Genomic DNA, 24,085 nt, shown 5'->3' with positions numbered 1-24,085 from the left:
CTGCTGGTTTAAATCCTGGCTCTACTCTTAAAAAGTTGTATATCTTACTATATTTGCTCAATACTTCTGGGCCTCAGTTTCCTTATCTGTAAAATAGGAATAATAATAATAATAGCACTTACCTGGTGAGATTTCATAAGATTTAAATTCATTAATACAAGTAAAGTGATTAGTACAGTGACTGGCACTTAGTAGTGCTTTATAAATGCTAGCTATTATTATTAACCATGCAAATAATGGAGCTAGAATAGTAATTCTCAGCCAGGGGTGCTTTAGCCCCCCAGGGGACATTTAGCAATGTCTGGAGACTTTTTTTATTGATACAACTCAGTGAGGGGATGACATTAGAGGGTAGAGGCCAGGGACGCTATTAAACATTCTAAAATACATAAGACAGCACCTACAACAAAGAAATATCTAGTCCAAATGTCAGTAGTGCCAAAGTTCAGAAATACTGAGCTGAGAAAAACCATCCCTGGTCAACAGAGATCCTGAGATATTTTCCCAGGGGGCATAAACAGTCACTAACCAAATATTGCTGGAAAATCAAATAGGTGTATAGAAACTGTACACTATTCAATGTCAAGTAAGCTAATATTGGAAAAAGTCAAATGGTTATTGGCTATATGGGACTGTAACACTTCAGTGTGTCTTAGAATTACATTAAAATATTCTTTTAAAAGAGTAATATTTACTTCTTATAGGCATCATTATTCTAAAATACATTGAATAAGAATTTGGAGGGTGGATAAGCAAAGATACACAAGGGCTTTAGAGCCTGCAGGTCCTATAAAAATTAATGCTTGCAAATTTATTGGGATTCCTTCCCCCATGGGATCCAGCAAGAGAAGATGGTCTACGTATTATGGACACTGGGTAGGAAAGAAAATGGGCATGAATTTTCATGCTACTTTGTATCTTCACCCTCCTCAACCTTACTTACTTTGTGGGCAGTGAGATTATTTAAAGAAAGCTAGACGTGAAGTGCTCAAACTATCTCCTTCCTCACAATCTCAGGGTCTCAGGTGAATTTAGCAGGATCTTGAGCTAGGAGGACTCCTTTTCAATCCTGTGACTTTCTCTAGATATCCTCTAGCTTGGGTTGAAGAGGACATGTTGGCAACTCTAATCAGAACTAAGTAAGCCCAAGAGATGGCCTTTCTTTTAGGCCTTTCCTTAAGAATAGCCTTCAAACTCTGAGGAAGAAAGTAGGAAGCTCTCTATCAGGAGCACACTAGGTTCTGACTTTAGTTATTTGGGACCTGATGGTTGGTACTCAGGGAACTAGAAAGATACAATGAGGTCTCTTCTTCCCCAGTCCTTGGCAGGGAGATACTGCTCAAACACAAAACACTGTTCCAATGAACAGAAGATACATGAAGAGGTAGGACTCCTTTCTAATGCTTGCGGGTGAGATCACCAGAGAGGTTCAGATGAGTTTCGGATGGACTCAGTACTATCCGCCATATAAAAGGAGGACTCTGTATCATTGTGATTGTAGTGGGCTGAATAATAGTGCATAAATATATCAGGTCCTAATTCCCAGGACCTGTAATTGTTACCTTATTTGGAAAAAAAGCTTTTTGCAGATGTGACTAAATTAAGACTCTTGAGATGGGGAGATTATCTTGGATTATCTGGCTGGGCCTTAAAGGGAATCAGGAGTATCCTTGTGAGAAGGAGGCAGGGGAAGATCTGACACACAGAGAAGAGGCCATGTGACCAGGGAGGCAGAGCCTGGAGGAACACAGACACCAGAAGTTGGAAGGGGCAAGGAAGGGACTCTCCCCTAGAGCCACTGAAGTAAGTGCAGCTCTGCCAATACCTTGATTTCTGTCCAGTGAAAATGATTTTGGACTTTTGGCCTCCAGAACTGTGAGAAAACACATCTCTACTGTTTTAAGCCACCAGGTTGTGGTGATTTGTTTCAGCAGCCTCAGGACACTAATACAGTGGTCATGACTGTGGCTTCTCTTCTCACAGGTTCCGTTAGCCGAACCTAAGTGGGAAAAAGGAAGAGGAAGAAGAATGAAAAAAACCAGAAGGCAAGCAGGAGATAGAAGACTGAACAGGAGCAGGAAGAGGAGAAGAAAGAAGAATCAGAAAAAAAGTGAAAGAGAAATAATTCACTGAATGGTACAGGTCACGTGTGAATCGTATTGGGGAGAAGTACATACAGTCCCTAAATTCCACTCTTATCTACACGGTGGACATTAAGGTTATGCCTTAGGCTTGAGTCACAAGAAGAATTTTGTCTTTAAAACATCTTCGTGATTCATCCAATGGTTATATGTAGCTCACTAAAGTTTTTCTCATCAAGGTTACCAATGACCTCCCTTCAGGCAAAAGACAGTAACCTCTTAGTCATCAAGCCTGACTTGCCAACACTAAACATCCGTCAAGATTCTGCTCATAACCCACTTCTTCCATAAAATTTCCCTTGATCTTTGTTTCTATTTTCTGATTTCCTATTACCCTCTCAGGAGATGTGGCTTTTATTCCTGCCCCTCTAAAAAGAGGCCAGGGAGGCTGCTAAGCATCCTAAAATGCACAACACGACTTCCTACAACAAAGAATTATATTTTTATACCCCCTCCAGCACTTTGCACAGGGCTGGTGTGGAATAGAGTCCTGTGGTGACTGACTACCTATTATTCTGTTCAATAATACAGATGGTCTCATCTCCTTCATCTTCTACCAATTTATCATATTGTACAATAATGATTGATATCGAGAATTATGTCCCTGAGGCATGCTAGACCTAAATCATAAAAAATAAACTGACAAAATTCATTCATTGTCTTGCTGGTTAAAAAAAAATCTACTCATACATTTTAGATTTCCAACTGGAAGAGTTGAGGCCAGAAAGCATTACTCATTCAACCTAATTTAACTCCAAAATGCAATTAACAGCAACTCCTCAAGTCCCAAATACTCACAGCATCTGAAGATTTACTTATTACCAGGAGAGTTACAGGTTTGTCCTAAAATATACCTGAGGGTACCAGCTTTCTGGTGTTTATTTCCCAATATATGGCAACTCTTAGTAAAAAAGTAAGCTTATTTTAAAATTGATTTTATGTCCTGGTTTAAAATTTCCCAAAGGAGATTCTGCATTTGGGAGACTGTTTATATGTTTCATATTGCTCATTTGCATCCAGTGTAACTGAAATTTAAGTCCAGTTCAACAAAGCATCCCATAGTAAGTGATCAGATAACTGCCCACGTGCAAACCATTACATACACACATGGTTGAAGAATCCTGTCAAGGACATAATAACTGTTTGTGAGCATCTCTCATGATTTCACGTTTTAATGTTTATTATTTTTTGTTTTTTAAACATAAAAAAACCTACGGCACACTGTGGCATTCCCATCATGTAAGAGCAGTTTATAGAAAACACATTACAAATTAAGAATCACAAACGCATGGAGAATGGAAATAAATTAAATAAAACAAGTGAACTAATTAACACCCTTCCAAAACAGAAAACCAAGACTTAAAATATTGTACACCTTAGTGAAATAACAGCTGCTCTTACTAAAGACCATATATTCCCTTAGTATAGTATTTTGTAATTTATTGCTTTTCCCACCTTGGAAAAATTATGTTACAGTTATATGGCCCCATATTAACATTTTTTTGGCCTTTTATAAGTAACACCTTTGAAACTGGACATTTAGTTATCCATTAAGTCAGTTGCTTGAGAAAAGCTTTCATTTTTTTTTTTTTCTGGCTCTTTAGAATGCTTCAAAAGAATGATTCAGGGAAATCATAAAAAGATTAATTCAAAATGATGAAATGATGAAATTGTAAAATGTAAATGCATCCCTCCACACACACCCACTCTGTTATCTATGTCTCTAAAGCATGATGCATTCACATTACCCATATATACCACAGATTTCTATTTTGATGACATTAATTACTCCAGAATAATGACTAAGGTCAAAAGTCCCAAACACCATGAAAAGCCCGGTTTTATGTAGAGAAAAGGGTCCTTGATGAGGCTGATATTACCAGGCTTCTTCTCTTCACTTTCCAAAGAGAATCCTATGAGTTGTAGCCCGGTTTCCTGTTTGTTAATGATAAAATGCCTAGTATTCTACTAGCACTTTCTGAAACTCTTAAACTTCACTGTCTTCCTGAGACAACTCTGCCCTGAAGGGAAAAATAGTTTTCTTCACCCAGCGTCTTTTTCCTTGTATTAATATTAATATCCCATGAGAATATTAGCTCTGGAGGAAAGAATTTGGTGGCAAAATTCCATATTTACTCATGAAATCCACCCCCAACTTCCACTCACACATTTTAAAAGGACAGTCAAAAGAAAAGCTCCCATGCCTACTACCCTCTCTTCATGCTTCCCCTCAGCTTCTTCTGACACCCACTCTGCGTTTCTTTTCTGTTTTTGTTGTTGTTGTTGTTGTTGTTGTTTTTGGTTGTTCCTGCTGAACCAAAAGCCACTTTTACTAGCAGAGGCTGTTTTTTAGAGTATACTCTGTATTTATTGGGGCATAAAAGTATTTAAGTTAAAAAAAAAAAAAGACTTCCTTGGCCCTGGCTAGAGTGTGAAGACAGAAAATGATGTGTGTCCAGTCCTCTAGGCTCTAACCCCGCCTGCCTGTTCCCCCACTGCCCGGCCCTGCCTCATGGGTTGCAGGAAGTGTGTATCAAAGCCTCACGCATCAAATCTCAGTAAGATTTAAACAATGTAGTGGGGTTGACAGCAGTTGCCTATCCTTCCTCTCCTAGAAATGTTGTTTAAAAGACTTGCTGAAGGAAACTCGTTGGTGCTACTGAATCTTTAAAATGATTTTTAAATGGCTATTTGCATATGCAGCTGAGTGACAAAGCGCTTGAACTCTGAAGCCACTCTCTGCATTCAAACGTGGGCTCCATACTCGACCTTGAGTAAGTTACTCTACTTCTCTGTGCCTCAATTGCCTCATTTGAGATAGTCTCGAATGAAAATGGTAATATCAACCTCATAATGTTGTTGTGAGGATTAAATAAGTTAAAATATGCGAAGTTCTTCAGAAGAGTGTCGGCATTTGGTACACACTATGGGTTAGGGATAAAGTATCTGCATCTCTTTATCAGACACACACAGAGATTTGAAGACATGCTTGTAAAAATAGAGTACTTTGACCTCTGAACAACAGCTGACCTTAAACAACATGGGGGCTTGGGGCCCTGACCTCTCATTCAGTCAAAAATCTGCGTATTAACTACTGACTCCCCCAAAACTTAAATACTAATAGCCTACTGTTGACCGTAAGCCTGATAATATAAACAGTCAATTGACACATATTTTGTATGTTATATAATTCATATACTGTATTCTTACACTAAGGTAAGCTGGAGGAAAGAAAATGTTATTAAGAAAATCATAAGGGGGGGCGCCTGGGTGGCTCAGTTGGTTAAGCGACTGCCTTCGGCTCAGGTCATGATCCCGGAGTCCCCGGATCGAGTCCCGCGTCGGACTCCCTGCTCGGCGGGGAGTCTGCTTCGTCCTCTGACCCTATCCCCTCTCATGTGTTCTCTCTCTCTCATTCTCTCTCTGTCAAATAAATAAATAAAATCTTTAAAAAAAAGAAAATCATAAGGAAGAGAAAGAGAAAATACATTTACAGTACTGTACTGTATTTATTTAAAAAATCCAAGGTAAGTGGATCTGTGTTCAAAGTCATGCTGTTCAAGGGTCAACTGTGTGATGTATGCATATATATATGTATACTATATACATAATATATAAAAATATATAAAAATATTTACAAACTTATGTATATAACATATATATTATATATATATATAAACTGGCACTCGGCAAATAGTTGGTGAATTAATACCATCTAACAGAATAAGTGTATTATCTAGAGTATAATTAGCTTTGTCACTGTTTTATATTTGTGGTGATCCATTGCTGTTAATCAATGGAGACAAGCATCTCAGGGTTCAGGGTAGACAGACCTGTATGGATGAAGGGGCTCAGGCCTAGATAGTAAAGAAAAATGTACAGAGAACCACCACATGCCATTTTCTGAGCTTGGCACTTTTCATGTGCCATTACTTATAAGTCTCTTAACAGCTCTTTTAAAGTAAATAATGCAGTAAGTTGTATTGTGCAGATGAGGTCAATGAGCTCAGAACTCCTCAGGAAATTACCTCAAATCATACAGCTAGTAAATTAGTGGTAGAGGTGGGATTCTAATCCTACACAATTTTAAGCAAAACAAAACAAAACAAAACAAAAAACCCATAATATGGAAAAAGGACAAAGATGGGTCATGCAAGGGAAGTGATTTTATAAAATGGTTATTATGAATAGATCATTGACAAACAAGGTTTATAATTCAAAGATGGTTTGGTATATCTTAGACTCAGCCTTGAGGTAGATATTCAGACTACATACTATCTACTTTTAATCCCGTGAAGAAATTCATCGTACATTTCAATCGTAGCTTCAAACATGGTCAGAGATGGAAAGCCACTTAGAAGACCATTTAGTCCAACTTCCTCAGTTAACAGTTAAGAGACTTCAGAGGTGAAATGATAGGCTCAACGTCATACAGGCAATTAGCAGCACAAGCAGCCGGGATTCTCCTGGATCCAACACTCCTCCCCTTATAGCATGTAGAACAGCCAACTGGGACACCACAGTTTTAAATGTATCCATTTAAATGCATGTAAATTCTAGTTCATTTTAAATATTCCAATTCCTACTTTAGCATCTAAACCTAAAAAGAATATTAAGGTGATTCTTAAAATTCTTTGGGAAGATACAATAAATAATAATATTCTCTAGTAGAAAACAGAGTTTATCTCTAGGAGCTTCTATTTTTAAAACCTGACCAAAATTCTGGTCAAAATTCAGCTGTATGCTGTCAAATGAGAACAAAATCTAAATACTGTCTTCGGGGGGAAAACAGCCTTTTAAAAAGAAGGTGGTGTTTTTCTTCATGCAGAGAGGAATTAAAGGGATTTTAAACTTTTTTTTGTTGTTATTAGATTACATTCATTCAACAAATATTTAAAGGACCAAATAACAAGAATAGCAGGAATCCTACTTTCCTTGTGTATTTCGTAGCACTCATTAGAGAGGTGGGTTTTTGATAGTCATTGATTGGTGTTGCCTTTTGCTATGTTCAGCATAGTAGATGGCTTCAGGACAGTAGTCACTGAGATATGTCAGCTACTACTGATGTCCTTTTATAGAGGTAGAAGGAGATGGCTCTTGACTATTTCAGTGTTTGTGTTGTTTAGAACCACGCAGCGTGATACGCATTTTCTTAGTTATACCAGCATCAGTATTGTGAAGTCCAAAGGCTTACAATTTCTTTCATTGTGCTTACACCAGAAATTTATCATTAACAGCACTATTTCTTATCTGGCTGCCATGGATGAGGTAGTATGAAGGTACGTATACTAAAAAAAAACTGTACCATCTAGCTATATCATAGTACGAACCTTTATCATGGAGCCTAGGAAGCTTTGTTAATGTGAGTTATAAAAGACAGTTATACTGTGAAAAGCACATTATCCACTGCTTCAGAAATATTGCATTATTTTTATAAAAGATGTTATTTATTTGAGCGAGAGAGAGTGGGAGGGAGAAAGCACAAGCAGGGGGAGGGACAGAGGGAGGGGGAGAAGCAGGCTCCGCACTGATCAGGGAGCCCAACTCGAGGCTTGATTCCGGAACCCAGAGATCATGATCCGAGCTGAAGGCAGACGCTTAACTGACTGAGCCACCGAGGCACCCCAGAAAAATTACCTTATTATAAACATAACATAACAGCTAAAGATGCTAGATCTTGGGGATCTCAAACTTTTCTACCTAAACTTCAAAATGTGCCAAACATCATTTTCATAGGAAGGGTTGCAATGGCAATGTGGAAAGGAAGTACTAAAGGAAAGACAAAGAAGGGTGGAAGTACACAATTCTAAGTGATTTTTATAGCAGACGCTTAGCCCAAGTCAGCAAATAAATTGCCAACTGACAAGAAACTGGCATCCGAACTAAGCAAGTTTCTCAGGCCAAATGTCCAGAAATAAAAGAATGCTGGTGGGACTGAATAGGCAGGGAAACCACAATAAGCCACAAGTTAGCTGGATATTGTCAGACTTATAAGGTCCAGCAAAGATTTACTTGCTATATTGTATAAAGGGTGAAGTCCCACTCTCTGAAGATGATTGAAAAGTCAACAATGATGGAGCAACTCATGTTCATTCATCATATGTGCCTATTTCCGTAAAATTCTATGTTATAAAATCAATTTGGGATTTAAGGGACCAACATCACAATCTCAGGGAGTTTGTTCCATATAAACCATCTGGTGGAAAAGTCCTGATGAACTATGTGGTGATGACAGGAATCTCTATAAAAATCCACAAATATGATGTCCAACACAGACTCGGCCCTCAAGAGCACACGTACACAAACACAAGGGAGATGGTGCACGCAATGGTAACACAGATACTTTACTGATGTCCGTTATGGGAAATCAGCACATTTCATGCTCAGTAAATTAGTCACTAATATTGGTGACATACTGACGTTATCCGATCAGTGTGGTTTTCATGCCATTCAAAGCACTGAAAGCATGGTTGAAACCCTTAGGCAGAAATTCCAAGAACAACACCGTGATTTGAATTTTCATGAATACAATCAGGCAACTGGTCTGTTAAGTGCTGAAAGACACTGTAAATCTGGCTATCACGATGTTAATAAACACCTTTTGCTTAGTGTAGAGAAAGATGATGGAGAGTGTAGGGTGGTTAGTTCAGTTAGTGAATACATTTTGAACACTTGCACTATGCTAGCTCCTATGCTAGGCAAAGCACGGTGTCTTTTTTCAAAGAGCTTACTACCTAGTAAGGCATCTTGCAATTTAGAAATATAGTTATATTGATAGCATTTATACATACTACATAAAATAAAGATGCTTTCTGGGGACCACTGGTTGATTGGACAATTTTCTATGTAGCTTTCAAAGATTCTGATTCTGGATCCATATTGATTTAAAGAATCAAGATGTTCAATCTATGATGGTATCAAAATAACAAAAAAAACTAAATCTTGGTTCCAATCACATACATTTTTTTGGATGCTAGACAGACTTTTGTCTAATAATTAGAAAAATGAACTGCCAATATTAAAGTGGTGATTTACTTTGGTCTGATCTTCCCAGATCCTACCTGGATTCCAAACATTTCCAAATGGCTCTTCCCACAAGTTATGGGTAACTTGGGAATTCGCTCTCCTGATGCTACCAGCAAAAGGTAAGTAATTATTCTATTGGTAAAAGACAATGTTGCCTTTGTAAAATCGATCAAGCAATTGTATAAGGTTGGGGTGTTGAGATCAGTATCAAAATAAGCATGGATTTCAGTCAGGTAGTTGCCACTTTGATGAGCTTCAGTTAAGGTCACATTAGGAAAGTTGGTAAGTTTCAAATGTGTTGATTGCACATGCGGAAGGACAAAACAAGATTCCTTTTGCATCCATGCTTTCAACCTGCAACTTGGGGCCTGGTGGGGGGCGGTTAGAGACCCTGGAAGATGTTAACTTACTCTCCTGTATATGCCTATTTTGTTTCCAGTTCACTTGTAATCACTCTCTGAGAAGAGCAATAAACACTAAATATTTAAGGGTAATGAAAATTTAGGCTGAACATCTACTTGTATGAACACGACATGGGAAAGTTTTATTCTAGCTGCTCAGTGGTACCAGTGTCTGCGACTGTACATCCCACTGAGAAATATAAAGAGTCCCAAAGAGTAAAATTAAGGGTAGAGAACATCTGACCTCAATCATGGGCGTCAGGATAAGAAATGCATAACACATATGGTCACAACTCAAAAGCAGTGATCTCGGGGTTACTGCAGACAGAGCATGGCAGCTGTTCAGTTGGACATCTGGATCTCTGGAGCCAGAACGGGATTGTTCTCACATGAGATCTGTCTACGAGAAGCTCAGCCCATCTTCGGTAACGGTTTTGAGAATCTGATCTCATCTTCGTGTAGCGCCCAACAAATGGTAAATTTCTACATATACATAAGATCCTTGTTTCTGGAAAGTAAAGGTTGCCCAAAAGCAAAATATTAAAACAAGAAGGATCATTTTGGGGTTGTATGGCTCTGTCCAAACTGACCCTTCACCTTTAGTGCTTACACTCAAAAGAGATTGAGGATAACGTAAGGGTCTTGGCTGTCTTCCTGTATTATTTGATATCATCTAAATACATATAACTTTTTACCTACTTTTTAAAAGTTCAATTTCATTCCCTTTTCTGAGAAGAGCAATAAATAGCAAAATGTTGATGGGTAATGAAAGTTCAGCATATGCAAGTCTGGGTTAGTATGTAGGTTTAGTTGTCATCAATTTCAAATGGTGTATTATTAACTATTATAATTGGTAACTAGGAATTATGAAGTATTTGTATATTTAAACATATACATTCAGGCGCCTGGGTGGCTCAGTTGGTTAAGCGACTGCCTTCGGCTCAGGTCATGATCCTGGAGTCCCAGGATCGAGTCCCGCATCGGGCTCCCTGCTCAGCAGGGAGTCTGCTTCTCCCTCTGACCCTCCCCCCTCTCATGCTCTCTCTATCTCATTCTCTCTCTCAAATAAATAAATAAAATCTTAAAAAAAATATATACATTCAGCTAATCAAATTTATCAGTGCATCAAATAAAGAAATTATATTTAAATTCTTAAAAATTACAAGATTAAGACTGGTGATACATAGAGAAGACTTTTGGATAGACATTTGAATTAATGGAAATAATTTCTTGGGTGGAAGGCCACCAGTGCGAAGTAACTTATGAATGTAAGTATGTGGTTGGCATAGTCCCTGTTCAACAGTGGAAAATTTTTCTAAAGCAGATCACAAAAGGTGTAATAAATGGCATTTGTATACTTATGTAGGCTTTTTTTGTTTTTAAATTATTTATATAACTAGTTGGTTACAAATCCCAAACCATAAAACAACTGGGGTTATTTTAAACACAGTTTGAAGGGTTAAGCTGTTTGCTCAATTTACTTGATATTGCTATTTATGTAAGAATTATACATCAATTGCTGTAATGGGCTGCAATTGGCTGGGGTGGGGGCTTAGCAAAGACTCTGAATGGAGTCTATTACATTACTGTAGTTGCTCAATAAATAAGCACCTTTCCAGAAAAACACACTTACTTTAATGTTATGACATAGTCTAATATTTAAATCAATTGTTCAGAAACTGAGAGAAGTTCTTGAAAAGATTTAGTTAAGATACTTTAGAATTGGAGAATTCTGTGTAGATTTCGATTTAGTCCATTCCTAAACAAATGAGAAGTGGAAACAACTTAATTTCAAACAAATATTTCAAATTATCAGTCACATATAATGGGGGAGAGATACAACATGTAAGATAAGAGGCTAAGACAAATTATATATGGCCATTAATCATCAGTCTTCCAAGGACAAAGAGATGGAATGATGCAATAAATCGCTGATCGCAGTTGGAGACAATGAGGGAAAGGTGGATGAGACTTAACTGTTCAGTGGTCATCAAACCAAAATCTTTCTTAAGCTGACAGTGTCAGAGTCTGGAGATGTTACTCTGAAACACAGCCTGGATGACTATGCGCTACTGGAATAGATAGAACAAAACGAAACTGCACGTGAAATGAGAACACAGAGCCAATGTCCCAAATCAGGCTGCTTCCGAGCACATGGGAGGAAGGAAAAGCAGGATCAGAACTCAACCCTAAAGAAGTTCACACCGTTTTGATAATCAAATACCTGTTCTGCACTCCAAGCCAGAGAGAGGTGTACACCTATAGGTCCTGATTTACTTGGATGCCTCCGTGATGATCCTGATAAATGGGTGAAGAGTTCTGGTTAATAGAAGTCAGCCCGGCAGAGCGGGTGGGGAAGTAACCTCGAGTGGTAGGTAAATCAAGCATCTTTGGAAGCTGCTTTAAGCCCTCCACCTGGGTGACCCAGAGGACTGGAGTCATAGCTTGGACACCTGGGAGAATACAGAATACTGGAAACCAAATTTTAAAAGGGTACCCTTGTATATCATGTGCAAAAGAAACCATATTGTTTTGTTTGGGGATAGGAACTAAAGCTCAAAGGCAGCTATAATCAAGTGAACCTTTAAGGCATGGCTCTTGAACTTGAGCATTCGTCAGAATCCCCTGGAAGACTTGTTACAACACATTGCTGGTCCTGCCCCCAGAGTTTCTGAATCATTAGGTCTAGGGGTGACCTGAGAATCTGTAGTTAACCAGCTCTCAAGTGCTGCTGCCGCTGCTGGGTTGGGAACCGCACTTTGAGAACTGGGAGTTTAAGGAATACTGGACAAAAGGATACGTATCTTACAGAAAACTAGGACTTGTTCTCAATGGAATCTAATCAGTAAGTTTACATGCAGTTAAAATTAAAAAATGAGCAATGACCACCACCGTTACTTTGCAACAGTCAAACTAACCTCACAAAAGACTTCTCCAATGGAAAAAATGGGAAACTCTTTCCACGGTACACATTGGCTTTATTGGCTGTGGTCTTAGTCAAAGCACAGAATGAACCTTGGCCAGCAGCATGAGGTCTCTCAAGCTTGCAGCTGTTGAGAGGAGGCTGCTCTCCCAGTGACTCTGGGCAGGAAGTGCCTCATTAGAACCGATGCATCTATTTTATTCAGCTCAGAATAAAAAAAAAAAAAAAGGCAAAACTCCCTAGGTTTATCCAAATTTCTTCTAAACTGCCCAACGTCCCAAAGCCACCATATCAAATGGTTTTACTGCCATGGCTGCCTGACTTCTGGTAACTGATAGCTTGAGGTTCAGAATGATGGGAAGTTTTCAAAATGCGAAGCCATCAATCAAGCCTGTATCTTCACTCACGGTGGGCTTAATGATAGCATAAATAAAATGGAAATCCAAAATGACAGACAAGCACAGGGCACTCAGACTGAAAAGCATCTGAAAGGAGGCCACTTTCCACCTGGATCCAAACTGCTAGGGAGCAGTCCACAAAGAACATTAAAGATTAGTGTGACTTGCATCAGAAAGAGGACTCAACAGTGTGCAAGTTCACGGCACTTCTCGCCACGCCGCTTTCCAGGACCCTGCATCAGATAAAGGATGCAGTGCTACTGCAGTTTTTTTTCTTTCAAGTAAACAGTTTAAAATGTGTGTTGTTGAAGGCAACCCAGCTTCCTCTGTGCTCATATCATTTTACAGAACTCCTGCCATCCTTCATTCCCTTCTCCAGCTAAGTGTTCAGCAATAATGGACAAACAAAATTTAAACTAGCATTACCACTACCCTAGGGATAACACTGAATACGAGTTATGCAGTATGATCTGATAACGGTTGGCTTCAAGAGCTGGGGGGAAAAAAAACCACAACCACCACCTTGTAGAGGGGATATATTAGAAACTTAGAGTTTAAATCCTATGTGCAACGTGACACACATTTTGGGAATTGCTGTTTCGGCTTTCAGGTAAAAAGGTGACATAAAGAGGTTCTCCTGATAGATGCAGTACATATAAATAAATACTGCTCTAAAAAATAGCTGTGAATCATCACACAAGGGTGAAGAGAAACAATCTTGTTTTACCAAAGGGAGGATTTCACCCCTTGTGAACAGACCAGCCTACATCACTAGGAAAAAAAAAATCAATTAATTACTCATCTTACTAACTCTATGGTTGCCATTTATTCTGATGTCTTGAAACATAGGCACAGGACAAGCAGGTATGACTCTGGTCCACAGGCTGGCCCAAGTGAAGGATATAAAGCTGCTTACAAAGATCCTTGAGGAAATTACTATGAATCGCAGAGAAAGAAATGAGAGAATGAGAGAGAGAGAGAGAGAGACACTTGGAGGAAATATTTCCAATTGAAATAGAGTATGTCAAGAACAAAGGGAGATGCACTATCTCGAAGTACAGATTTTCACCTTGTCGACCAAGTGTTTTAAAAATCATTTGAACTCCCGGTGGCTTCAAAAATACACCTGACTCTAAATTGAAAAATTTGTAAGAAAAGCAAAAACAAAAGGAAACTGTAATTTGATAGAAAACCTGATACTGTAACATTTAGACTTGTCCTTTTTTTTAAAAAAAAAAAACCTTTTAAGAAAATATTAAATCAGAATAAAAGGAGACTGTCCATTAGTGACTAATGAGCATATAATATATTCCTCCTTTCCCTCAAATTAAGATCTTTTCTTACTTTTAAATTATAACATCTGAACTGTTGGTAGGTTAATATCCACTAATTTTGTTTACAAAATATTGCTTCAAGCCAGTATTCTGATCTTTTATATCCCGTCAAGTATACAGCTGACACAGAGCTCCAATATTTAAGGGTAAATTTAACTTTTTAAAAAAATTTAAATAATGCTAGTCAAAATGCTTTACTAAAGAATAATGTATGAAAGGATGTCAAGTCGTGGGGATCTATGGAGTGATGACAGACGACAGTCTGGGCACGAATGTCCAGCATCTGCCAGTCTGAGAAAGACAGGGCATTCATTCTGGAATGGCAACTGTGTGACTTAAAACATAATGTTATTGTTCGAATTATAGGCGAGGAGTGTGGTATGGCTCTTTTTTGAGTATGGTAGCATTTTTTTTTCATGTTCCCGCCTCTGTGCTCACTGGTACAAGACTCTACCTTTTCAAAGGTGGAGGTCATCGGATTACATATTGTTCTGACTATCCTCCTGAAAGGGAACTAACCTGCTGCTATGTTTAGAAATTCAGTATTTTCCAGCAGAGAGCGAGGAAACAAGTTCTCATCCACAACTGTCACATGGCTTTGTACCATGTCAGAGTCAAACTGTGTTACAGAAGATACCCAGCCACAGAAATATTCCGCCATGGGCAGCCAAAGACACTTGCCATTTAAATCCTTTTGCAATTGGCTGGCCCCGAAAGACAGGCAAGTGCTACAAGCCTCTGACAGTCTGCCCCCCTCACTGTAGGTCGTAGTTATTAGACTTCAAAGGCCAGTGGTTGGGGCTGATCTAGTGAATGCTATGAGTGACCTGAGTGGGGTTTGGATTTAGGGAGGATGTGGGCCTAGGTGTGGATAAAGCAGGAGACGCTAAGCTGGGGGCAGATGAGGTTAGAACTTGAAGGTCTGTCTGGCCTGGTCTCACCAGAGCAGAAAAATTGGTTTACTTTGTTACTAATCAAAAGCAAGGGAGACTTCTCTGAAATTTGTTTGGGGGCTTGGAATCTAAAGTTCTGTTTCTAGATGTAAGCATTTCTCCTAGCCTTAAATTAGATGTGTCGTGTTTTGTACGGAAATGGAACTAAATGGAATCTTTCATGGTTTAAATTTCTTTTCTCAAATAGGGATAAGCTGATGTTTTTATTGCTAAACATTTGAGAACTTAGAAGTTGAAAGATGTAACTATTTTTATATCATACTTTGGTGCATGAAATGCCTTTATATACAAACTTTCCCAAATTTACTTTCCAGCTTACGGTTCATGGTTTAGTTTTGATCCAAGAAAACCAGATGCCTTTGTGAGGGCAGCTTCCTCATTTGAAGGCCATGAAAATCACAAATTTTCTTTCTTTCTTCTTAAAATTAAATTGAGAGGAAATACTGGGATAGTTTGAGGAAAGGGATGTAAGAATCTCAGAAAAGGAATAATTTACTCAATGATCACTCCTATTCTTGGCTATTATAGGGATATGGAGTTGGGTTTATAGTACAAATCCTGAGAAGAACAATTTGAGATTCCTAAATCCTTCTAAAAAAGGGTTTGCTAAGTAAATATACCACCTAATTATACATAAGAATTTGGTCCCATTTAAAAAATATTTGCTATTTAACTATAAGGTTCAATATAGATTACAGAAAAAATAACAATTACTGTGACTCTAAATACACTATAGATACCATTGACCAGAGCCTCAAAATGGAAAATGCATTTACCTTACTCGAAGGGATAAAAATGGAAAAAAAAATAGGCTTGTTTTCTTAGCTAGGTAGGTAGGCACTTTTAACCCACATAACCTTTAAATCCAAATGTCTTATATGTACTGTTTTGTTAAGCTATAGATTTTATCTCTTTTATTAGTACAAATATGTAAATTATAACAATAAGAAAAGCTGGTGATTCTGGGAAACTGGATGCATAAGATGTTATATAACCAACCGGTTTCCAACCTTTAAATCAGACACTAGTCAAGGAAATAATAATGTTAGCCAATGGGAAAAACATCCAGCCAGATTTCTCCCAGCTGTGTTTCTCCCCTCTGTGGCCTTCAGTAACTTCAGTGGAAGTTTAGTGTGTTTAGGGAGAAAGATGGCCAGAAGAATCAAAATTATTATACCAAAAAGGTCAATCCTCAAATTAAGTCTTGGACCAGGCTCACTGCAAGAATAAGGTTAATCCCTTCCAATGTCCCATTACTATAAGCAATATGGCTGACCAGCCACAACTCAAATGGGGCTGATATCACGAGTTATCCTGCCAAAGGGGTGAGTGAAGGAAAAACAGTTGCTGGCTTTGAAATGTACAGATCAAGCTATTAGTGTTTCCTTAGCATTCCTTTTGATTTCCAACTTGAGCTTACGGTGACTGCAAGAGATAGGAAAAATCCTCAGAAAAGACAGGTCCTTGGATTTAATTCCATATAAACAGAGGGCCAAGGAATTTTGACAAAATTGTTTCTCACAAAAAGTTGACTTTGCCTTTGAAGTTCTTGTGTGTTCCATATTTAAAGTCAGACACCTTCATTCATCCAACAGTAGCACAGGGCCTTCAATAATATGATATAATGGCTTTTTTTTTTTCCCAGATTAAAAAAGGTCTTTCATGAGATCCCTCTCCATTCTGTTATAAAAATCATCAGCTAATATGTTTTCAAGGATTTGCCAGGTAAATAATCTGTGTTACCTTCAACTTTCAGGCCTAACTGGCCTGATGTAATTTTTTTTTTTTTTTAATGGCCACAGATGTGTGAACAGTGGTTTAAATCAGTTCCTAATGAAAAGAATGGACTGCATGGAGTTCCTCCTGACACATCAAGGGAAAAGCTATTTAACTAACTTTTATCCATAGGATTTAAATAAAACCTGTTACTATTCTCCCTTATTTTCTCCCCAGTTAGTCATTTCGATCCAAGGAGATAAAATAGTATAGTGTTGGTTAAAGCATCAGTGAAAATACTGACCTAATTTCTCACTAACCCCCATATTATTCCAGTGTGACAGAGGTTCTGAGAAGTAGGGGGACTGGGAACCGCTCGTTCAAAAAGGGTTACTCCCACTGAACCCCACATTGCTCATTAGCACATTAACAGCTTGAAGTCCTGAGGTTAGACAAAACCAAACCAAACCTGTTTAACGTTGTCTAATGCAGAATTTCTCCAGCTAGCCTGAACACATCACTCCTTTTTCCATGGAATCCCTAATGCCAAACAAACTGTGGGTCATGCACAGCTGGTTTTGTGTCTCTGTTTTCCTTCTTAGCACAACTACTGGCTCCTAGTAGGAACTCAATAAAAGATTTCGGTAATGGATAAATGATAAAATGCATGGCTGTCCTCTCAGAGGTTATGTAGATTGTGTTAGGTAATTTTTTGAGATCAAAGATCTCTGTCTTCTGCAGTGAGCCCTGGCACTCAAGTTCAGAGACAAAGAGTGCCGTTTCTTCTGGACATTCAAGTATAGTAAGTGAGTAGAACATGGGGTTGTGGAAATAGAAGCATCTTTACAGCATGTGAGAAATCTAACAAGCAAGTATACGTTAAACACAAAAGGTAATTAGGAAGGTATTGCTTTATTGCCCTTGTCCCTCTGAAGAACATTCCCTAATGGCCCAGTGGGATTCAGTTCCTGGATGCTTTATTCTTAGTTAGCATTTAACAGAAATCTTTCTCCACTGGTAGATTAGCATGTAAAAAGCAGAAGTTCTTAAAAACAATTTGATGTTGAGGAAGGCTGAGATGCAGAAAGTATATAGTGCCAGATTATATGGAGAACTCTCGCAGAGCAAATCTCATGACACAGGAGTTTGGCAACTGTGCATTTGGTCAGAGTAAACTGAAAGACGGTCCAGAATACGACTGAAGTGACTGCAGTGAGATATTTGGCCACAAAAAGATAAATAAATAAATTGTGCTATGAATTCTTTACAGTGTTCTACAATTCAGGTATCACTTGTAAATTCTTTATTGCTATTAAAAATGGATGATTGGAAATAAAATTTTAAGATACTGCATGTAGTAACAGACTGCTGAGATGATGGATGTAACAATCCTGAGCGTTTATAAAGCGGACTGTCTAATGTTATATATGCATATCTCCATGACATGTTATAGCATGTGAGAATTAGGGAGAAAGCTTTTTTAAAAAATCAATGTATATAAACACTCCCTGAATCTAAAGTGCTGGCAACTTCTACCTCAAGGGGAACTCGTTGCCCTCCTTTTTAGCCAGTCATTTGTAAAAAAAACTCCCAATTACAAATCCAAATTTTGTTTGGAAAAATGTGACTGACCACACCTGAAGAATGAAAATGCAAAGTGAAAAGTATCTCTCTTTCTCTGCTGGTGTAAGTTGCCATTCGTGAGCTGATATTACCTGAATTGATTTAACTTCTACCATTCCCAAAGACCAAATATATTGTTCTTTCAGTCAGTGTTTGGCAATGCTGAAGAGCAGAAGCTGCGGATATGCCTGCGGAATAATCTGGGCCAAACTGCAACAGGGACAGATACGCTGTCATTTGTAAAACACTCATGTAAAGCAACGAATTACATTTTGCTTTTATTGCTTTCATAGTCCTCTTTCTTAGACGGTGGACTTGTTCCATCCATTGGTAAACTTGTGGCATCTTCCTTGATTGAAGGTGAATCTGGAGTAACTGCTCTTTTGGTAAGTGCTGGCGAGGTGAGAGAAAAGACAAAAATAAACCGAGATGAACAGAACCCCCAGGCTGACAAAATTGCAAGTAATCACTGTATCTAACCTAGTTTTCTGTAAACTTTACAAGGACTAACAGACCTTCAATGTAGGAATAAACGCAGTACGTTTACTGTATTTTGGAAAACATCTATTCATAGGATTTAATTTGGGAGGGATCTGAAGAGTATCTCAGAGCAGGAGATGTGTGTTTGGTCAATATACAATGATACAAAGCACACACACAGTGTTGGAGGGAGAAATCTTCAGGGCCTTCTTTTTACAGAATCTTCTTTGTTACACAAACTAAGACTAGATCCGGAATCTAGGTTTACTGTCTTTCTACAACCACTTACCTGTCTTTGAGTTCCGGATGGGCATGTCCCACTACCTATGGGAAATCCACCTGCCTGATATCTAATCTCTGATGCTTGCCCATCCCTTACTTTCTCCATCTTAGAAAGTGACACACTCATCCCCCCCAGCCCCGGTTTCTCAAACTTTGGTTCCCTCCTTCCTTTGTCCTGTCTGCTCCACCCATCCCATTTAAGGGTAAATTCTGAAGATTTTACCTCCCAAATTGACCCCAGGCCTCCAGCTCTATATCATCTCCATTTCTATTACCTCAGCCCAAGCCACCATTTTCTCTTTTCCTATTTTCATCGTGTCCCCTTCTCCACACCACAACCAGAACTATCTTTCAAAAAGGTAGATCCGATTATGTCACTTTCCCACATAACCCCTCCCCCCCAATCCTCCAATGGCCTCCCAGGAAACTCAGAATAAAATCCAAACATCTGACTGTGGCTGAAAAGGCTCCCGTGGAACTTTACCTCTCCTCTCCCTCTCTCTCTCTCTGCATCCCCTTTTTCCCCCTCACTCAGGGCTCCATCTCTCTAGAAGACCATACCCGATTCTTCTCTGCTTTATCAGGAAAGCTCTTCCCACCCAATTTTAACTCAGCTGATTCTTGCCATTCAGGCTTCAGCTCAATTGTAACCTCCTCAGAAAGGAATCTCCTGATCACTAAAGTAGTCTGGTCCAGGTACTTTCTATCATTTTACCGTCATAGCACCAAACACCATTTAAAATTATTTGTTTACTTGCTTACTGCCTGTTTCTTCTATGGGATGAGGTGACGTTTTCTGTCTTGTTCACTTACTGTATCCTCCCTGAGGCCAGAGAGCCTCCTGCATAACCTCTTAGTAAATACTGTTTGAAGAAGTGAATACACTTACGGGATTTTTAAGAGATAGGCAATTGGGGATTTTCTAGCTGCTTTCTAGAAAATATCTACAGAGTACCTTGTGAATCGAAATAATCAGAACTCAGTTATTTCAAAATATCCGACACCTAACTGGTCAGGGAAAAGATCATCACACACACAAAAGTCACTATCACATGAACTGAAACTATAAAAAATGGAGAGACAAATGTTGTGCTTCCATAAAATAAATAAATCCTTAATGGACAAGAAAACAATTTTTTTTTTTTTTACCTTTATCAGTACCCTACATTTTGATTGTCATAAATCTTTGGCATTTTATTCTGCAAGTCTGAGGACAAACTACATATGAAGCAGTTCAGTTAGCCAGTGGATCCTGAGGTACAACATGGAAAAGAGTGTGCTGTTCTTGCTGTGGAGAAATAATTTTTCATCGGAGGGACTTAAACCCCCACTAAAGGCACTTCAAAACACAAACCGAGAACAGTAACTTTTCTTTTCATAGCAATGTAAACTGAGGTAAGAAAGCAAAAGAAAGTTCCTTTTAGTAACTTTCATTGACTTGCTTTTTAAAGAATATCAAGTTAAATTAATATGTAAGATTCACATTCAAATCCTACAATAATCTGAAGATAACTTTCCCACCCATCCACCCCTTGAAAAATCACAGTCCTTTCTTTTTTGGTTTGTTTATTTTAATAAACGTTATTGACAACAGTTTTAGAATTATAGAAAATTTGAAATCTGCATTTATTTTTAAAATTTAGTTTAGGGATACCAACTCCACAAACATTTGGCATTTTAATCTCAAAGGACTCGAGATTCGAGAAGTCATCAGATTACTACAGCCCTCCCTCAAATCCAGTCTGGTCCCAGCCCCAAGAGTGAGGGCCCTGTCTTGACAGTTGTGTTCCTTTAGCCTAAAAGAAGCTATACATGGAGACTAGTGGTCAGTCACTACTTATAAAAAGTAAAAATGACAGTTTCAAAAGCTGGCATTATAAGTCTCTCTTTCTAAGCCCCCACTGTCTAGAGGCTGAAGGTAATGGAATCCAAGCCTTCTAAAAGAGTGTCCTGAATCACGGCCATCACTTCTAGCCAGCCAGGATAAATTTGGTAGTAATCATGGCTCTAAAATAATGGATTTCTGTGTTCCTATTTCCAATGGTAATATAAACTTAAATTTATACATTTCTTCCCTTCTTCCTGGCAGAAGGAATCTACCTTTTCTTGAATTGACCTGAACTACACAAAGCTGACGTAAATTACAACTTAAAACAAACTTTCATTAATGCTGGATCATTTCAGAGACCACAAATTATGCAGTATTTTCCCATTTCCTTTGTTTTTTCCATGGTCAGTGATTTTACGCTTTCGTTTGGTCACAGTTTGACAGGGCACCTAAGTCAGCAGAATGAATGCCTTCGCATCTACGGCACAGACAAAAGGGCCTCGTCCCATACAGATCCCAACCTGAGTGAGAAGGAACCTGTTCTGTGGGCTCATAAACTCACGTCTGCCTCAGCACCTATGGTTACGTACTCCTCACGTCTCTGTATAGGTCTAAACTGCTCTAAACTCCAACCCCCAGCTTTCATGTTCCATTCAGAAGGCAATGAGAAAATCGAACACTTGCTAGTTAGACATAAAAGCTGGGGTGTTGTTAGTAGCTTTTTATTTTTACAAGATGCCTTTTCAGCCAAAGTGTACATACACCTATCAAATAGCATCAAAGGGCTACACAGAAAGGCAGCAGCCTCTTACCCCATCTCGTCCAGTCCCCCAACCTGCATCCCAGAGTCAACCACAATCAACCCTTTCAGCTTTTTTGTGTGTGTTTATTTCAATTTTTGTAAGAAAGAGAAGCTTATATGGCTATTTTCTGACTTATCATTTATAGACGTATTCACACCCATCCACTTCCCCTCACCCCATCCTCCTTGTATAGTTACATTTGAAATTCTAGTTGTGTCAATAGTGAGTATTTATAATATTATGTAAATATGGCTCACACAGACCTAATAAGTATACTATGACAACATTTCTTTTCTTACCCATTTTTTCCCCTAGAGTTATTAATTGACCCATGTTTTTATTTTTGTTTTTTATTTGCTCTTTCTCTGTGACTATCCTTAATTATTTCTAATAGCTCAATGAGATCTGCCATATTCTAAATGCTCAGCTGAATCAAATAACCTGACATCTTTATTTTCTAAAGATTTTCCTAATGGAATCTTTCCTTTCTTCCATAAGGTTGAGAGAACTAAACATGAGTGTCCAGATTAAAAGTGACCACCCATCCAATAGCTAGAAAAGTGAATAAAGTAAGTCCTGCAGGGAGGCAAATCATCACAAAACTCACTGGGGTTCAAGAGAAGATCCTTAAATGTCGCAGGGCTGGGGGTTGGAGTGTTAGTAGTGGTGGAGAAGATCACTTCAAAGGAGTGGAGGTCAAAACAAAAGGACGTAAGGTTTTTCAACAGCAACATTAGATTTTGGAAGAGAACAGTGTAATGACTTCAGAAGGAAAGTCACTTTCAACCTAGATTTTTATAGCCAGCCAAAGTCTCGTCAAGTGTGAGTGGTGGAAGAAATCTATTTTCAGAAATACAAAGACTGAAAGCATTTACCTCCCTTTCTTTGATGTGCTCCCACAGAAGAAAGAACTGAGATGAACAAAGGAAGGCATGCGTTCTGAGAAACTTGGGCATGAACATAGGAGGGGGTGAAGAAAAATCTCAGGATGACAGCCATGCAACAGGTACGGGCTGGGTGGGCCCTTCTAACCTACCCACCCCTGGCTCTTGTTCTCTCAAGACTCGCTAATCAGGTACTATTCCTCTTGAAGAGATTTTCTAAATATCTTTTCTCTTCTATTGTCCCATTCTTTTTCTTCTATTTTCTTTGTGGTTTTCACAACTTTGTCTTCCACCTTTCTAGTTTTTCATATTTTACATTTCTGAGACCTCATACTGTGTTCCTTTTTCATAGCACCTTGCTCTTATTTTTAATGGATGTAATATTTTCTATCTCTGAGAACATTAATGATATTTTAAGACATATTCTGTTCCCTGTATGATCGATTTACTGTAGGTTCATTTTTCTCTTTGTTGGTTTTGACATTTCTCCTTCTTAATCTTGGAGGTTTAAAAGAAGGTTAAAGAAAAATTACAGGATAATTTCTGTAAAGCTGATAAATTTCTGTAAAAGCTGAAATTGTTTGTGCTACAAAAATGGAGCACTATTCAGGATGATCCTGATCCACTTCTAAAATACCACATTATGAAAAAACATATAGAAAATTCAAGGTTCCGGAACACCTGGGTGGTTCAGTCAGTTAAGCGTCTGCCTTTGGCTCAGGTCATGATCCCAGGGTCCTGGGATCGAGTCCCACATCGGGCTCCCTGCTCAGCGAGGAGCCTGCTTCTCCCTCTGCCTGCCACTCCCTCTGCTTGTGCTTTCTCTCTCTCTCCCTAATAAATAAATAAAAATCTTAAAAAAAAAAAAAAATTCAAGGTTTATCAGAAAAGTAAATAAGAATAACTATGATCTCTAGAAATAAGTTTAATTCAATCATTTAAAATGATTAACAATAAGGTACCTATGATTAAATTTTTAAAAGTATCCTTGAAAGCATGGAGGTAGGTATGGAGGAAAATCATAAAACAGACTGGTCAAAAAGAGGAACAGTAAAACATAAAGCTATGAATTAATAAATTAATTAACTTAACAATAAGTTAATGAAGAGGTTTAGTTTTTTTTTTTTTTTAAAGATTTTATTTATTTATTTGAGAGAGAGAGAGAGAGAAAAACAGCATGAGAGGGGATAGGGTCAGAGGGAGAAGCAGGCTCCCTGCCGAGCCGGGAGCCCGATGTGGGACTCGATCCCAGGACTCCGGGATCATGACCTGAGCCGAAGGCAGTCGCTTAAC

General features: G+C 38.5%; 1 protein-coding gene and 1 long non-coding RNA gene across 12 annotated transcripts in view; one reads left to right on the top strand and one right to left on the bottom strand.

Annotated features, from left to right (window-relative positions):
• The window catches only part of LOC115940964 (uncharacterized), a 78,737-nt gene that overhangs the window by 6,677 nt on the left and 47,975 nt on the right, over window positions 1–24,085 (top strand). Inside the window, exons 2-6 of the long non-coding RNA XR_004075687.2 lie at window positions 1,984–2,136; window positions 9,196–9,286; window positions 16,822–16,901; window positions 22,407–22,477; window positions 22,811–22,914. This is a non-coding gene — a long non-coding RNA (uncharacterized LOC115940964). The remainder of the gene's footprint in view (window positions 1–1,983; window positions 2,137–9,195; window positions 9,287–16,821; window positions 16,902–22,406; window positions 22,478–22,810; window positions 22,915–24,085) is intronic.
• The window catches only part of CEP128 (centrosomal protein 128), a 381,239-nt gene continuing 374,938 nt past the window's right edge, over window positions 17,785–24,085 (bottom strand). For all 11 annotated transcript variants that reach the window (XM_081830112.1, XM_081830117.1, XM_081830119.1 and 8 more), the window contains one exon: window positions 17,785–18,908. In XM_081830112.1, the coding sequence (XP_081686238.1) occupies window positions 18,781–18,908 (128 nt within the window). In that variant the 3' untranslated portion in view covers window positions 17,785–18,780. The remainder of the gene's footprint in view (window positions 18,909–24,085) is intronic.

The sequence above is a fragment of the Leptonychotes weddellii genome, chromosome 9 (genome assembly GCF_054177405.1).
Source record: "Leptonychotes weddellii isolate Sample4059 chromosome 9, ASM5417740v2, whole genome shotgun sequence".
NCBI classification, from domain to species: domain Eukaryota; kingdom Metazoa; phylum Chordata; class Mammalia; order Carnivora; family Phocidae; genus Leptonychotes; species Leptonychotes weddellii.
This window is presented reverse-complemented; position numbering and strand designations above follow the sequence as displayed.